Source organism: Symphalangus syndactylus, chromosome 20 (genome assembly GCF_028878055.3).
Source record: "Symphalangus syndactylus isolate Jambi chromosome 20, NHGRI_mSymSyn1-v2.1_pri, whole genome shotgun sequence".
NCBI classification, from domain to species: Eukaryota; Metazoa; Chordata; class Mammalia; order Primates; family Hylobatidae; genus Symphalangus; species Symphalangus syndactylus.
Genome location: NC_072442.2, coordinates 48,331,644 through 48,348,871, shown reverse-complemented (window position 1 = coordinate 48,348,871; position 17,228 = coordinate 48,331,644). Strand labels below are relative to the sequence as shown.

General features: G+C 43.4%; 1 protein-coding gene across 1 annotated transcript in view; it reads left to right on the top strand.

Annotated features, from left to right (window-relative positions):
• MARCHF10 (membrane associated ring-CH-type finger 10) overlaps positions 1–17,228 on the top strand; it is a 96,666-nt gene that overhangs the window by 22,641 nt on the left and 56,797 nt on the right. The window contains 1 exon segment of the mRNA XM_055257514.2: positions 14,615–14,786. Coding sequence (XP_055113489.2) covers positions 14,615–14,786 — 172 coding nt within the window.

The following is a 17,228-nucleotide window of genomic DNA, read 5'->3' as shown; positions in this document are numbered from 1 at the left end:
GTCTGAAATTCTCTTTTTTGGTTATGTCTCTGCCAGGTTTTGGTATCAGGACGATGCTGGCTTCGTAAAATGTGTTAGGGAGGATTCCCTCTTTTTCTGTCGATTGGAATAGTTTCAGAAGGAATGGTACCAGTTCCTCCTTGTACCTCTGATAGAATTCAGCTGTGAATCCATCAGGTCCTGGACTCTTTTTGGTTGGTAAGCTATTGATTATTGCCACAATTTCAGAACCTGTTATTGGTCTATTCAGAGATTCAACTTCTTCCTGGTTTAGTCCTGGGAGGGTGTATTTGTCGAGGAATTTATCCATTTCTTCTAGATTTTCTAGTTTATTTGCATAGAGGTGTTTGTAGTATTCTCTGATGGTAGATTGTATTTCTGTGGGATTGGTGGTGATATCCCCTTTTTTGTTTTTTATTGCATCTATTTGATTCTTCTCTCTTTTCTTCTTTATTAGTCTTGCTAGCGGTCCATCAATTTTGTTGATCTTTTCAAAAAACCAGCTCCTGGATTCATTAATTTTTTGAAGGGTTTTTTGTGTCTCTATTTCCTTCAGTTCTGCTCTGATTTTAGTTATTTCTAGCCTTCTGCTAGCTTTTGAATGTGTTTGCTCTTGCTTTTCTAGTTCTTTTAATTGTGATGTTAGGGTGTCAATTTTGGATCTTTCCTGCTTTCTCTTGTGGGCATTTAGTGCTATAAATTTCCCTCTACACACTGCTTTGAACGTGTCCCAGAGATTCTGGTATGTTGTGTCTTTGTTCTCGTTGGTTTCAAAGAACATCTTTATTTCTGCCTTCATTTCATTATGTACCCAATAGTCATTCAGGAGCAGGTTGTTCAGTTTCCATGTAGTTGAGCGGTTTTGACTGAGTTTCTTAATCCTGAGTTCTAGTTTGATTGCACTGTGGTCTGAGAGACAGTTTGTTATAATCTCTGTTCTTTTACATTTGCTGAGAAGAGCTTTACTTCCAACTATGTGGTCAATTTTGGAATAGGTGTGGTGTGGTGCTGAAAAAAATGTATATTCTGTTGATTTGGGGTGGAGAGTTCTGTAGATGTCTATTAGGTCCACTTTATGTAGAGCTGAGTTCAATTCCTGGATATCCTTGTTAACTTTCTGTCTCGTTGATCTGTCTAATGCTGACAGTGGGGTGTTAAAATCTCCCATTATTATTGTGTGGGAGTTTAAGTCCCTTTGTAGGTCACTGAGGACTTGCTTTATGAATCTGGGTGCTCCTGTGTTGGGTGCATATATATTTAGGATAGTTAGCTCTTCTTGTTGAATTGATCCCTTTACCATTATGTAATGGCCTTCTTTGTCTCTTTTGATCTTTGTTGGTTTAAAGTCTATTTTATCAGAGACTAGGATTGCAACCCCTGCCTTTTTTTGTTTTCCAGTTGCTTGATAGATCTTCCTCCATCCCTTTATTTTGAGTCTATGTGTGTCTCTGCACGTGAGATGAGTTTCCTGAATACAGCACACTGATGGGTCCTGACTCCTTATCCAGTTTGCCAGTCTGTGTCTTTTGATTGGAGCATTTAGCCCATTTACATTTAACGTTAATATTGTTATTTGTGAATCTGATCCTGTTATTATGATGTTAGTTGGTTATTTTGCTCGTTAGTTGCTATAGTTTCTTCCTAGCCTCGATGGTGTTTACAATTTGGCGTGTTTTTGCAGGGGCTGGTACCGGTTGTTCCTTTCCATGTTTAGTGCTTCCTTCAGGAGCTCTTTTAGGGCAGGCCTGGTGGTGACAAAATCACTCAGCGTTTGCTTGTCTGTAAAGTATTTTATTTCTCCTTCACTTATGAAGCTTAGTTTGGCGGGATAGGAAATTCTGGGTTGAAAATTCTTTTCTTTAAGAATGTTGAATATTGGCCCCCACTCTCTTCTGGCTTGTAGAGTTTCTGCTGAGAGATCAGCTGTTAGTCTGATGGGCTTCCCTTTGTGGGTAACCCGACCTTTCTCTCTGGCTGCCCTTAACATTTTTTCCTTCATTTCAACTTTGGTGAATCTAACAATTATGTGTCTTGGAGTTGCCCTTCTCGAGGAGTATCTTTGTGGCGTTCTCTGTATTTCCTGAATTTGAATGCTGGCCTGCCTTGCTAGATTGGGGAAGTTCTCCTGGATAATATCTTGCAGAGTGTTTTCCAACTTGGTTCCATTCTCCCCATCATTTTCAGGTACACCAATCAGACGTAGGTTTGGTCTTTTCACATAGTCCCAAATTTCTTGGAGGCTTTGTTCATTTCTTTTTATTCTTTTTTCTCTAAACTTCCCTTCTCTCTTCATTTCATTCATTTCATCTTCTATCAGCGATACCCTTTCTTCCAGTTGATCGCATCTGCTACTGAGGCTTCTGCATTCTTCACGTAGTTCTCGAAACTTGGCTTTCAGCTCCATCATCTCCTTTAAGCCCTTCTCTCCATTGGTTATTCTAGTTATCCATTCTTCTAATTTTTTTTCAAAGTTTTTAACTTCTTTGCTATTGTTTTGAATTTCCTCTCGTAGCTCAGAGTAGTTTGATCGTCTGAAGCCTTCTTCTCTCAACTCATCAAAGTCATCCTCCATCCAGCTATGTTCCGTTGCTGGTGAGGAACTGCGTTCCTTTGGAGGAGGAGAGGTGCTCTGTTTTTTAGAGTTTCCAGTTTTTTTGCTCTGTTTTTTCCCCATCTTTGTGGTTTTGTCTACTTTTTGTCTTCGATGATGGTGATGTACAGATGGGTTTTTGGTGTGGATGTCCTTTCTGTTTGTTAATTTTCCTTCTACCAGACAAGACCCTCAGCTGCAGGTCTGTTGGAGTTTACTAGAGGTCCACTCCAGACCCTGTTTGGCTGGGTGTCAGCACCGGTGGCTGCAGAACAGCGGATTTTCGTGAGACCACAAATTCAGCTGTCTGATAGTTTATCTGAAAGTTTTGTCTCAGAGGAGTACCCGGTTGAATGAGGTGTCAGTCTGTCCCTACTTGGGGGGTGCCTCCCAGTTAGGCTGCTCAGGGGTGAGGGACCCACTTTAGGAGGCAGTCTGTCCGTTCTCAGATCTCCAGCTGCGTGCTGGGAGAACCACTACTCTCTTCAAAGCTGTCAGTCAGACAGGGGCATTTAAGGCTGTGGAGGTTCTCACTGAGTTTTTGGTTGTCTGTGCCCTGCCCCCAGAGGTGGAGCCTACAGAGGCAGGCAGGCCTCCTTGAGCTGTGGTGGGCTCCACCCAGTTCGAGCTTCCTGGCTGCTTTGTTTACCTAAGCAAGCCTGGGCAATGGTGGGCGCCCCTCCCCCAGCCTCGTTGCCACCTTGCAGCGTGATCTCAGACTGCTGTGCTAGCAATCAGCGAGACTGTGGGCATAGGACCCTCCGAGCCAGGTGCGGGACACAATCTCCTAGTGTGCCGTTTTCCAGGCCCGTTGGAAAAGCGCAGTATTAGGACGGGACTGACCCGATATTCCAGGTGCAGAATGGCTATTATTAAAAGGTCAAAATAGGCTGGGCGTGCTGGCTCACGCCTGGAATCCCAGCACTTTGGGAGGCTGAGGTGGGTGGATCACGAGGTCAGGAGATCGAGACCATCCTGGCTAACACGATGAAACCTCATCTCTACTAAAAATACAAAAAATTAGCTAGGCATGGTGGCGGGCGCCTGTAGTCCCAGCTACTAGGCAGGCTGAGGCAGGAGAATCACTTGAACCTGGGAGGCGGAGGTTGCAGTGAGCCAAGATCGTGCCACTGCACTCTAGCCTGGGAGACAGGGTGAGACTCTGTCTCAAAAAAAAAAAAAAAAAAGTCAAAATACAGACCAGGTGCGGTGGCTCACTCCTGTAATCCCAGCACTTTGGGAGGCCAAGGCGGGTGGATCACCTGAGGTCAGGAGTTTAAGACCAGCCTGACCAACATAGTGAAACGCCGTCTCTACTAAAAATACAAAAATTAGCTGGGTGTGGTGGTACACGCCTGTAATCCCAGCTACTCAGGAGGCTGAGGCATGAAAATCGTTTGAATCCAGCAGGCCGAGGTTTCAGTGAGTCGAGATCGTGCCACTGCACTCCAGCCTGAGAGACAGAGCAAGACTCCATCTCGAAAAAAAAAAAAAAGTCAAAATACAATAGATGCTGGCAAGGCTGTGGAGAATAGGGAACACTTACATACTGTTGCTGGGAATGTAAATTAGTTCAGCCACTGTGGAAAGCAGTTTAGAGATTTCTCTAATTACTTAAAACAAAGCTCCATTCAACCCAACAATCCCATTACTGGGTATATACCCAGAGAAAAATAGATCATTATGCCAAAAAGACACATGCATATGTATGTTTATTGCCATGCTGTTCACAATAGCAAAGACATGGAATCAATGTAGGTGCCTATCAGTGGTGGATTGGATAAAGAAGATGTAGTACATATACACTATGGAGTACTACACAGTCATAAAAAAGAAAGAAACCATGTTCTTTGGAGCAATATGGATGGGGCTGGAGGCCATAGTCCTAAGGGAATTAACGCAGGAACAAAAACCCAAATACCACACGTTCTCACTTACAAGTGGGAGCTAAATATTGAGCACACATGGATATAAACAAGGGAACAACAGATACTGTGGACTACTAAGTGCACTAAGGAGGGGGATGTGGATTGAAAAACTGTCTATCGGGTACTATGCTCATGACCTGGTGCAATATACCCATGTAACAAACCTGCGTATGTACCCCCTGTATCTAAAACAAACATTGAAAAAATTTTTTAAAAGCCAACTTGAATGAACTGCCACTCACCGTTTTTGGCACAATTTGAGGAACAAAAAAAATTGAATAAAACATATCCTTGAGAATGCAATGATAATAAAAAGAAAAAAGAGAAAGGGGAAGGGGAAGAATATACTTCTTTAGAGAAGAATGCTAGCTAATAATTGTAAAAGGAATGTGGAATTAGGCTGGGCATGGTAGCTGACGCCTACAATCCCAGCACTTTGGGAGGCCGAGGTGGGGAGATCACTTGAGCTCAGGAGTCCGAGACCAGCGTACCCAACATGGTGAAACCCTGTCTCTACTAAAAATATAAAAATTAGCCAGGCATGGTGGCGTGCACCTGTAGTACCTGCTACGCAGAAGACTGAGGCACAAGAATTGAACCTGCGGGGTGGAGGTTACAGTGAGCTGAGATCACACCACTGCACTTCAGCCTAGGTGACAGAGCGAGGCTCTGTCTCAAACAAAGAAATGTAGAATTAGAAAATCATCAATTTTGCTACCCCAGTGTAATTATCAATATAGGCAAAGCACATTAAAAGATGCTAAAATCATTGGGTAAAATACTACTTAGGGACAGGCTATTCAGTCAGTGCCAAAGAATCATCCCACAGATTACCTGCTAATTACAAAGGGAAAAAATGTACCTTTACATTGGAGAAATCTGGTGGTCACCACCTTATCCTATAGATCAAACACAGCATTTACCAATATTGGGACAACCTAACAAGGCACCTGCTGATAGGATATTATAAAGAAGGACACCACACCACCTATAAAATAATCACACCCAAAACGATTGAACTGAATTTTATTATGAGGAGCAATCAAATTTAGAATGTAAGACATTCTATGAGACAGCTGGCTGGATCGCTTCAAAATGGGAAAAATAATTAAAAAGCCAAAAAGACCAGAGAATTGTTCTAGACTAAAAGACTAAAGAGACATTGTGCCTTGACTGAATCACTGATCCAAATATATAGCCAAAAAGACATCTTGGGGACAATTGGGTTGGAATCTGCTCTGCATATTAGAAAATATGATGGAATGATTAAATTTTCTTAGGTAAAATAATGGTATTGTGGCATTGCAGGAGAATGTCTATTTTGATAGGAGATGCCCGCTGAAGTATTTAGGGGTAAAGTATCTTGAAGTGTGGTCACTTTGAAAGTGTTCAGAAAAAGACTATATATAAAAAGAGAAAGCAAATTGCAAAGTTAAAGAATAAAGGGTGTGATTTGTACTATTCTTTCAATTTATCCGTAGATTTGAAACTTTTCAAAATAAAGTTGAAAACAGTTCTAGAAAGGTATCTATTGCTGCAATGTATTGTTAAGTAAAACAGTATAAATAGTACAATTCTTTTTTTTTTTTTTTTTTTTTTTTGAGATGGAGTTTTGCCCTGTCACCCAGACTGGAGTGCAATGGCATGATCTTGGCTCACTGTAGCCTCTGCTTCCCAGGTTCAAGCAATTCTCCTGCCTTAGCCTCCCAAGTAGCTGGGACTACAGGTGCCCATGCCACCATGCCCGGCTAATTTTTGGTATCTTTAGTAGAGACAGGCTTTCACCATGTTGGCCAGGCTGGTCTCGAACTCCCGACCTCTTGATCCACCCACCTCCACTTCCCAAAGTACTGGGACTACAGGCATGAGCCACTGCCACTGGCCCATATGAATGGTACAATTCTATGTTAGGGTAATGTTAGCTGCTGTAACAAAGGGACCAAGAATGCAGTGGCTCAGTCAACAAGATAAAAGTGTATCTCTTGCACACGTGACAGTCCTGGTGAGATGTACAGGTCAGCAGGCAGCACTTCTCAGACTTTCAGGGACTCAGGCTGATGCTGGGTCTGCCATCTTCAACATATGACTTTCAAAGTTGTTGCTCTCTAACTCACAGGAAGGTGATAGGCAGAGGTGCAGGGCCAGAGATTTTCTCTGTGGAGGCTGCACACATTGCTTCTGCTCATACTCCCCTGGGTGAGACCTTTCTCCTGAGTTGCAGTGGGGCAGCAGGTGCAGGGGCTGAATGATTCAGTTCAAGATGGGCAACCACACATCCCGACTTCAACTCCTAGCAATTTAGAAGGGATTTTGGTAGAAAGGTAGTAGTCTCCATCAGTCATTAAAAAGTATCTAAAAGAATACAGGGCCGGGCATTATAGGTGGCTCACACCTGTAATCCCAGCACTTTGGGAGGCTGAGGCAGGCGGATCACTTGAGATCAGGAGTTCAAGACCAGTCTGGCCAATATGGCTAAACTCCATCTCTACTAAAAATACAAAAATTAGCCAGGTGTGGTGGCGCATGCCTGTAATCCCAGCTACTTGGGAGGCTGAGGCAGGAGAATCACTTGAACCTGGGAGGTGGAGGTTGCAGTGAGCCGAGATCATGCCACTGCACTGCAGCTTGGGCGACAGAGCAAGACTCTGTCTCAAAAAGAAAAAAAAAAAAAGAATACAGACCAACCAATTCAAAGCTTTTATTTCAAGGTTAATTGGATTTTGAACGTTTTAAATATCTTTATGCTTGTCTTTGTTTTTCCATTCTGAGCACGCATTTCTTTTGTAATAAAGAAAAGAATTATGCTTTACAAAAATAAAGCATTGAAACCACAAAGAGATTATTTCACTGGCAAATTTGCAGGATGTTTTTTTTCTCTCTCTAAAAGAAACATATAGCTAAATCGTAAATACTACTTTAAGCATTCTTCTACTCAGAAACCTTCAGTGGGACCCCACTCTCTATCACATTTGCTCGAATCTCAGGGCTCTCCACAGTCTGGCCCACATCCTCCTCCTCACCCCATGCTCAAGCCACCTGCCTGGCTGGCCTAGAATCACGCCTGCTCTTCTCACTCCATCCATCCTGTGGCTCATGTGCTACCTCCAGCCTAGCCAGACCCCACCCATTCTTCAAGTCCCAGCACACACTGCCACCTTCCCTTGACCTTTCACCTTTTCCCAGGGGTTTTCCACGACACTTAGAATGGGTGCAACACAATGTATCCCTTGATTAAACGTTGTTTTCCATTTTGCTGGTAAGGCATTAATCTTATCTCTCTCATTGTCAGCTTATTTCTATATCCTTCACAGAGCCTAGCACGATATTAAAGACATAATAGGTGCATATGACACATCTCAGTTGACTTCCATGTTTAATGACCTGTTATTCTGAGTAGGAAGCGTTTTCATCGATGATCTCCATTTGATGGCCAAGCCCCCTGGTGTTGCTCAGATGCTCCTCTCAGCTAAAAGAAGAATATGAATTCAAATAAAGGATGAAGGAGAAACACACTGCAGCAAAACCATATCTGAAAGACACCTAAGTCAAGGGCAATCTCAATGTGCTATTAAACACTGCATTTTAACGTTCTTTTTTTTTTCTTTTTCTTTTTTTTTTTTTTTTTTTTTTGAGACGGAGTTTCACTCTTGTTGCCCAGGCTGGAGTGCAATGGTGGTATCTCAGCTCACTGCAACCTCCACCTCCCAGGTTCAAGTGATTCTCCTGCCTCAGCCTCCTGAGTAGCTGGGATTACAGGCATGCACCACCATGCCCGGCTAATTTTGTATTTTTAGTAGAGACAGGGTTTCTCCATGTTGGTCGGGCTGGTCTTGAACTCCTGACCTCAGGTGATCTGCCTGCCTCGGCCTCCCAAAGTGCTGGGATTACAGGTGTGAGCCACCGCGCCCGGCCCCAATTATTTATTTATTTATTTATTTATTTATTTTGAGACAGGGTCTTGCTCTGTCCCCCAGGCTGGAGTGCAGTGGCACAATCACAGCTCACTGCAGCCTCAACCTCCCAGGCTTGCGCAATCCTCCTGCCTCAACCTCCTGAGTAGCTGGGAATACGAGTGCACACCACCACGCCTGGTGAATTTTTTTTATTTTTTGTAGAGACAAAGTCTCACTATGTTGCCCAGGCTGGTCTCAAACTCCTGGGCTCAAGTGCGTCAGCCTCCCACCGTGCTGGGATTACAGGCGTGAGCTGCCGTGCCCGGCTGCATTCCAGTTTTTTAAATCTATCAATTTCCTGGCCACATACTGCTTCCTTTTCGTCTTCGCACCACACAGAACCCTGCTCCTGCTATAGCCAGATAATGCTACACACAGGTGTCCCTAGTATTTGGAAGTGGGGAAAATGTATGGTCACCAACCATGTAAACTGAATGGTGATTTCTGCAGCACACAAAGGATTGCCTGGCATCCTAAGAAGTACCTAGCACGTCCTGCTTGCCATGTCAGTAACTTGCAGCGCGAAGTTTCACTCTGGCCATTCCATAGTGGGCTGAATAGTAATCGCAAAGCAAGTAGACCCACATGCCTCTCCTTCAGAGGGCACCCCCGTAGTGATGGAATGTTATGAAGACTTAAATCACCGAGGCCACTCTGCAGCCAGGGCCGCAGGCTGGGTCGTTTCAACTTCCTGGACTGAAAATCCGAGAGAAGCCTGCAGGCAGGAGGGTGTTCTCTGTGGAACTCGATGGTAGACAGGTGCCTGTGATATTTAGGCAATCTGGCAGCCCAGCTGACTCCAAAAGGCATCTTTTTTTTTTTTTTTTTTTTTTTTTTTTTATTTGAGACAGAGTCCTGCTCTGTTGCCCAGGCTGGAGTGCAGTGGCACAATCTCAGCTCACTACAACCTCCGCCTCCCAGGTTCAAGCAATTCTCGTGCCTCAGCCTCCCGAGTAGCTGGAATTACAGGCGCACACCACTACGCCTGGCTAATTTTTTCGTATTTTCAGTGGAGATGTGGCTTCACCATGTTGGCCAGGCTGGTCTCGAACTCCTGGCCTCAAGTGATCCGCCTGCCTTGGACTCCCAAAGTGCTGGGATTACAAGTGTGAACCACAGTGCCCAGCCTCCAAAAAGCATCTTCATGCAAAATAGAGACCAAGGGCATGTAGTGCCTAGTCTTACCCAGCTCCACCTGGCAGCCACGTCTTCAGATAGGGGAGACAGATGAGAGTCAGCAGCAGTTTGATTCAGGTGGGTGGTACCTGAGTCCAGAAAGACCAAAAAGCCTACTGATCCTTGTTCTTCATTGTCCGCGCGTACAATTCTGGCACACTCAAAATTGAACACACGGGAGGGATTTTGCTGCTGTAAGAGTTCTTTTCTAGACAAGAAAAAGTTTTGCTTGCTTTGTGCTACAACAGCACTCTGTGCAGAACATATTTTATATTTCATGGCTACGTAAAGGTAACCGTCCTATCCGGAATGCTATTTATACAAGCTGCCCTCAATTTCCTAAGGTGGTTTTTGTGTTTGAGGCACAATTTGAGTGTGGGCTTTGGGGACAGTGCTCCGAAGGTGGCACACACAGTCACTTGATCGACCTTCCCATGTTGTCACTGTTTAAAGGTTGAGGTTCACTGCCTTGATCACACTCTTTTATAATCTCACGAGACCAAGTTCATTTCAAATGTACTCAACACAGTCTGGCGCCAGCTTGACACTACTCTTTGCCTTTTCCCTCCCATCCACAGCAAGCTGTGCCCTGCAGTGTATCATAGATCCACTCAGCTCAGCCTCCATGACACGACGCACGGCAAAGATGGGTTCAGTACACATCAATCAGAATTCAGTAGCACCTCTCCGGGAGGGGCAGAAATGGCCTATCAGTTAAGAACCAGTTTCCCGGTTCTTGGAAAGGAGCCATCAGGCAATAGTTGGAAAATAACTTGAAGTCTTTTCTGTCCCCGACTGCCTTAGTTTACTTGCTCTTCGGGTCATCTCTGTTCACTGTCGCCTTATCATTTCAGACACCATATTGTTAGGCCCTGTTTGTTAAGAATCGAATCATTCTCACATTCCCAAGGAGATTCATCCCCCTTCTCAAACCGTGCGCCTTCACTTTCCAGGACATCTAACTTGAACCATGATGTCATTACCTCACTGCCCAATGCTACTTACCCAGTTAAGTTCCTTCTCTCCTCAGTGTGGGCCTTTCTGTGAACTTCTGAAAGCGTGTAGCCCTGGGCAGAGTGACAGCTCTACTTTATTAGACATGAGGCCAGTAGAGCAAGTTCGGGATCTTTGGAAAACCTTAAGTACAAAAATGACGATTCTCAAGAAAATACTGATTTTGTCAACTTATTTTAGTTAACATGGCTTTTTTAGAACTTTCATCAAATTCTCAGTAGAGAATATGAAGTATACTTAAGTGTCACGTAGGTTAGGTTTTGTTTTGTTTTGCTTTTTTGTTTGTTTTTAATGTCATGGGTTTTGATTTTTAAAGGTAGAGCTGGCTTTTGTCCCCCAAAGGAATAGCAGTGTGCTGTTGCCTCCACCTCCAAGTGACATTTCAACTTGGGGACACATGAGGAAGGAATGAAAATTGTAATTATTTTTCAAAATTACAAGAGGAAAAGATGCAATTTAAAAATCAACTTTAAAATTAAAATTTTAATTATTATTGTTTGATTATCTCTAATGTTGTCATATATTTGCCATTGGAGCTTTACTGTCTGAAAAACCATTGCACCATATTTTCTTAAAACTAGATAAATTTCAACTGGCCATTTATAAGATTGTCATACTATCATAGATTATATTCCCTGGAGAAGAAACCAAGAGTCCGGTGTGGAACTAACCCACGTCTCCATTCATACCACCCTTCTGGAATAGGTGAAATCCAACAGGATTTTTCACTGGGGACTTTGACTTTAGTTTCAACCATAGGTAGTGAATGTTCAGTAGTTAGCTAGTTAATTTTATAAATGGCTGAACATGAATTAATGGCTAATTATAAAAGCCAATACTTGCATGGCATTTACTGGGTTACACGTATATGGTGCTGTTCTAAGTGCTATGTGTACATATATATTATGTAATCCTCACAAAACCACCAAAAGGTAGATACTATTGTTCACAAATGAAATCTGAGATCCAGAGAAATGAACTAACCCAATGTCACACAATTACTACGTGCAAGAGCTGGGATTCACTCCCGTGGAGCTGGGCTCCAGGGCCTTAAATACCACACTTTAGTGCCAGGATGATTTACTACAACTTCTCCCAGTCAGGGACGATCCTCCCTGCGTGATACGATGGGTTTTCATCAAAGAGGATAGGCCGGGCGCGATGGCTCACGCCTGGAATCCCAGCACTTTGGGAGGCCAAGGCGGGCAGCTTGCCTGAGCTCAGGGGTTCGAGACCAGCCTGGGCAACACGGTGAAACCCCGTCTCTACTAAAACACAAAAAATTAGCCAGGCATGGCAGCGTGCGCCTGTAGTTCCAGCTACTCAGGAGGCTGAGGCCAAAGAATTGCTTGAACCAGGGAGGTCGAGGTTGCAGTGAACTGAGATCGCACTACTGCACTCCAGCCTGGGTGACAGAGCAAGACGTTGTCTCCAAAAAAAGAAAGAAAGAAAGAGGATAGATGGAAATGGCTGAGAACATAAGAGGACAGAATAAAGACCAAAAGGTGGACGTGATTTATTTAAGATTTCTCAATGAGGCAAGCAGGAAAAAAGTCCATTAACACATTTGTAAGTATTACACTTCTTACCATTGTACCTTCAGTTTACAACTGATAAAACACCAACTTCTAGCTGCAATTTCTAGACTCTTAATGATTACTACCTAGAAATAAGGTTGATTGAACCAGAGAAGGATGTATTCACAATGTAGGCTCACAATCCCGCAGGTAACAGAATGGTTTAATTGGCCAAGCTTTCACCTCTTCAGTGCACTAAAGGCTTGAGGTTTAATGAATGGGTGGAGGAAGGATAAACATGGCTTAACAGTTCAACCAATAAAGGTCTCCCTATTCACCACAGCCTGGGGCAAGCCAAGAATTCCGGCCCTGGCTGGGGGTAATGGAAGTGGATCCGCTAAGATGAGCTGAGCGGACACCTGCTGCTGCTGCTGCTGCTGCTGCTGACACAGGTGTTGGTCATCCTCGCCTGGGGCATTTTTCCTGCCTTTCTGCTGGCTGGAAAGAAAGGGCTGAATTGCAGGGCCCTGTGGGAGTTGACTTAACCCACTGCAGTGAGCTGATTGTGTTGGGCAGTTTGTGGAAGAAATTGTGTCCCCTATTCATTGATGCTCTTCTTGGGACCCAATTCCAGGACTGTGACTTCCAGGACCCAATTACAACGACATTCTTAGGTGTCAAACTTAAAATGTGCCCTCATTTTCTTTTCTGAGAATAGAGAACCTATCTCATGTTCAGAAATGACCTAATGTTTCAGCCAGGCACGGTGGCTCACGCCTATAATCCCAGAACTTTGGGAGGCTGAGATGGGTTGATCACCTAAGGTCAGGAGTTCGAGACCAGCCTGGCCAACATAACGAAACCCCGTCTCTACTAAAAATACAAAAATTAGCCGGGCGTGATGGTGGGTGCCTGTAATCCCAGCTACTCGGGAGGTTGAGGCAGGAGAATTGCTTGAACCCGAGAGGTGGAGGTTGCAGTGAGCCAAGATGGCACCATTGCACTCCAGCCTGGGCAATAAGAGTGAAACTTTGTCTCAAAAAAAAAAAGAAAAGAAAAAAGAAATGACCTAATGTTTCATCTTTGACATTTCAGAGTAATTTGCAAGGATTTCAATTAAATAGCAAAATCGAAAAGGAAAGGGGAGAACAGTCAGTTCGTTGTGTCTTGTGCTTTTCTGGTCCCTTTGTCTGAGGGTGGTCTGTTTTCTGAAATTGTGCGGAAAAACAAGAATTATTTGTTTGAAGGCTGTATCCAAACTCTAAATTTAAAAGCATGATTCATCATCTTGGAGCATAATGATCTGTCCACCTGTAGATTTATGTAGACTTCTTTACAGAAGACTGACAAGTAGAGGACTTTTTTAGAATTTAGTTTGTCTTACATCACACCCAATAATTCAAAGCTACTCAGAGTATTTTCCTGAGTCAGGAGCCTGTGAAATGAAAATGCCAGAACTGACAAGGAGAACAGTGAGCAAGATCAATACAAATTGCAACAGTTGGGGAGGTACCAGGGACCACATTTTCAGAGGACTTTCCAATACTGGACTAATGTGCAATGTAGGAGAGAGCTTAGTGCCCCTCCACCCCCACCCCAACAACCCCCCAGGGTCGGGGATGGGGGAACCTAGTGATTTATTTGTTGCAGAATGGATAGCCTAGCAAGTCATACCAACACCAGGACCTAAAGCCATCAGGCTGTACTTAAATCACCTTTAAGACCAGGTTTCTGATATTTATATTGTTTTCATCCTTTCTTTGGTGGGTGTAAGTGTGGCCAAGTATAAAGCTGTTCCATGCCTGGATAATTTTTATTGCATCGGCATGGCTGTGTTGAGATATTCTGACACAGCAGGAATCATGATTTGTCCATGCATAGATTTATACTGACTTCTTTATAGAAGAGTGACAAGGAGGGGACATTTTAAAAGATTAGTCTGTCTCTTGTTGCACCCAATAACGCAGAGTATTGAAACTGAGGTCTGATTTAATCGGCCTCCGTCACACTATCTACATTTCCTTTTCATTGTCAAGTATATGATTAACATAAGGAACATTTTTTCTTCTAGCCTATCTCCAAAGTAGTTCAAATAACAAGCAATAAAAAGTTTAAAAGCACATGCACTATTTATCGGTCATCAAATTACTTAAGGGTCAGAAATGCATTCTTTTCATAACGTTCTACAAAACACACTCATAGAAAAATGCATTCTTTCATAATGTTCTACAAAGCAGACTTACCAACTGCCGTTATTTCTAAGTTGCTCCACCCAGTCCATCTGAATCTCTCTGGTGAACGGGCGTGTTGACCTGGCAGAAGGCTCTAGGATTATTGCTGGAGAGGGTCACTGCATTTGCCTCGTTTCTGTTTTCTCTGCCTAACAAAGTTGACCTACTTGGCCACTGATACTCAGATGTATTTCATTTTTGGTAGAGTTCTAGTGAGGAGGATGCTCTAACTGAACCAAGATCATCTACCAAGATATCTGCATTTAAGTGTGACTCCAAACTTCCAGCAATTGACCAAACATCAGTCAAGCAGAAACATAAAAATACCATGACTGTAAGTAAAGCAGAGAAAGCGGACTCCAGTGAACCCTGTCCAGGTGAGTGGCTGGCTTATTGAAATTTATCAGATCTAAAATCCCGGTATTAAAAATAACAACAACAGGCCGGGCGCGGTGGCTCACGCCTGTAATCCCAGCACTCTGAGAGGCTGAGGCCAGCGGATCACTTGAGGTCAGGAGTTCGAGACCAGCCTGACCAACATGGCGAAACCCTGTCTCTACTAAAAATACAAAAATTAACCAGGTGTGGTGACACATGCCTGTAATCCCAGCTACTCGGGAGGCTGAGGCAGGAGAATCGCTTGAACCCGGGAGGTGGAGGTTGCAGTGAGCCAAGATGGCACCACTGCACTCCAGCCTGGGCAACAGAGCAAGACTCCGCCTCAAAAATAAATAAGTAAGTATAACAACAACAATCAAATTGATGGTATTGGTTAAACCTAGTGTTTTCTGAGTGGCTAATTCAGGTTTTGAAAGGCCAGTGATCCTATGCAAACAGCAACATTAATTTCAGAGTAGAATATAAGGTCAAGGAGGCATGAATCGTGCAATGTAACTTTCTCCACCGCCCACATTTTCTGCCCAGTAATTTGTGTGGCTTCCGCCTAGAGCTGCTGCCTTTTCATCTTCTTCACCCTTCTTGGGGATAAAGGCATTTGGCCCCAGGTATCAAGTTTTATGGCTCAAGCAAGAGCATAAAGAGAAGCTTTCAAATACATCTGAATAGCATAATTTATAGCCAAGAGAGAAAGTAATAAAGTTTTCCTGTTCTGGGTTTGTCTTCTCTGAGAGAAAAGGTGCTGGATAAATCCTCCCTTTTGTGCAATTTGGAAAAATAGTCACTCTTTAGCTGCCTTAGAGCAAAGACCAGTCTTCTGCCTGGGGCAGGAGTGATTTAATAGTATCCAGAAAGGGGCTAAAATTCACTGAAAATTTAATGTTTCTCGAGCTCATCTCCATCAAAGACAACAGCTATAAGGCAAACTTGATTCCTCCAGGAACTGAGGTTTAAGTTGGAATAACTAGGCAGAAAGGTCTAAGTTGAGTGGAAAGGATCCAGGCTAACTGCTGAAGAATTTGTCAATAGTGTGCAATTCATTAAAATCCAAATCACAGCTACTTTCCAATCCTAAATAGCTTCTGCGGTGCAACCACCCATCCAGTTAAGTCTTCATGCATTTTTAGAACATGGCAGCTTTCACTCAGATTAACCACCCACATTTTATTGCTTTAATGAAGTCAAAACCAAATTGACTTCTGAAATGATGTCCTCTCAGGCAAAGCCCCAACTCTTGCTTCTTATTTAATCAGGGGAAAGTATCATCACAGTTAATTTCTCATTTTAAAGACTGTTGGTAGGAATTAGGATTTTAATTCAGCTGTTTAAGGTTGAAATAGAGCAGGTAAGGTCATTCCACCAATATTTCAAAATACAAGTTGTAATTTATCGAATCGAGGATGTTTTTAATGGCAAAAGTTTGAATTTCAGGGTTTTTTTGTTTTTTGTTGTTGTTGTTTTTGTTTGTTTGTTTCTGTTGAGACGGAGTCTCGCTCTGTTGCCCAGGCTGGAGCGCAGTGGCACGATCTCAGCTCACTGCAATCTCCGCCTCCCCAGTTCAAGTGATTTCCGGGTAATTTTTGTATTTTTAGTAGAGACAGGGTTTCACCATGTAGGCCAGGCTGGTCTCGAACTCCTGATCTCAAGGATCCGCCTGCCTCTGCCTCCCAAAGTGCTAGGATTACAGGCGTGAGCCACCGCACCTGGCCTGAATTTAAGTTTAAATAATGCAACTCCATTTATGCAATATAATTTTTAGCCCTCTTGCTAAAATCAGGTGGGTGGTTGTATAGTGTGCTTTGTCATCGTGGAGAAAAATCATTAAAAGGAACCATTTAGATCCACCCAGTGCTTTAGTTTGTCTAATTAATACAGATGTTCTTCAGACTGAGCAAACTCTGTATGGAACTTACAGCACTGACAAAAAGGAGGAATTAATTCACTTAACATTCTTTAAAACATCAAATTTGAAGAATTACCAGACAAAAACACCAGGTTTTAGTGACAGAGCCAAGTTGGCAGAAAGATATCTATTTCATCAAATGAGGGATGTTACTTGTAGTAAAAGCCTCTACAAACCGCCAGCTTCATCACTGCGTTCTGGCCCTAGACCACGTCCAAGACCCATGCAGCCGTGAGCAGGGCTGTGGCCTGGCTATCCCCAGGCAGAGCAGTTCTGGTGATGGATGGCAGTTGCCGCAGAAGTGGAATCAGTTGTGCAGCAATCTGGCTAAAAACAAAGCATCGATGTGTTAAGATCCATCCATTTGACATGTGTAGACTCACCCTCTGGGCTCCCTAATTAGCATAGCGAAATGAGAACTGAGACATGGCAAGGAGTTTGGCTGAGTCTGTTCAGGAAAAGTTGAGCTCGATAGCAGTCGTGACAGTTTTCTGCTGTTACAGAAAAGTAGGATTTGGTA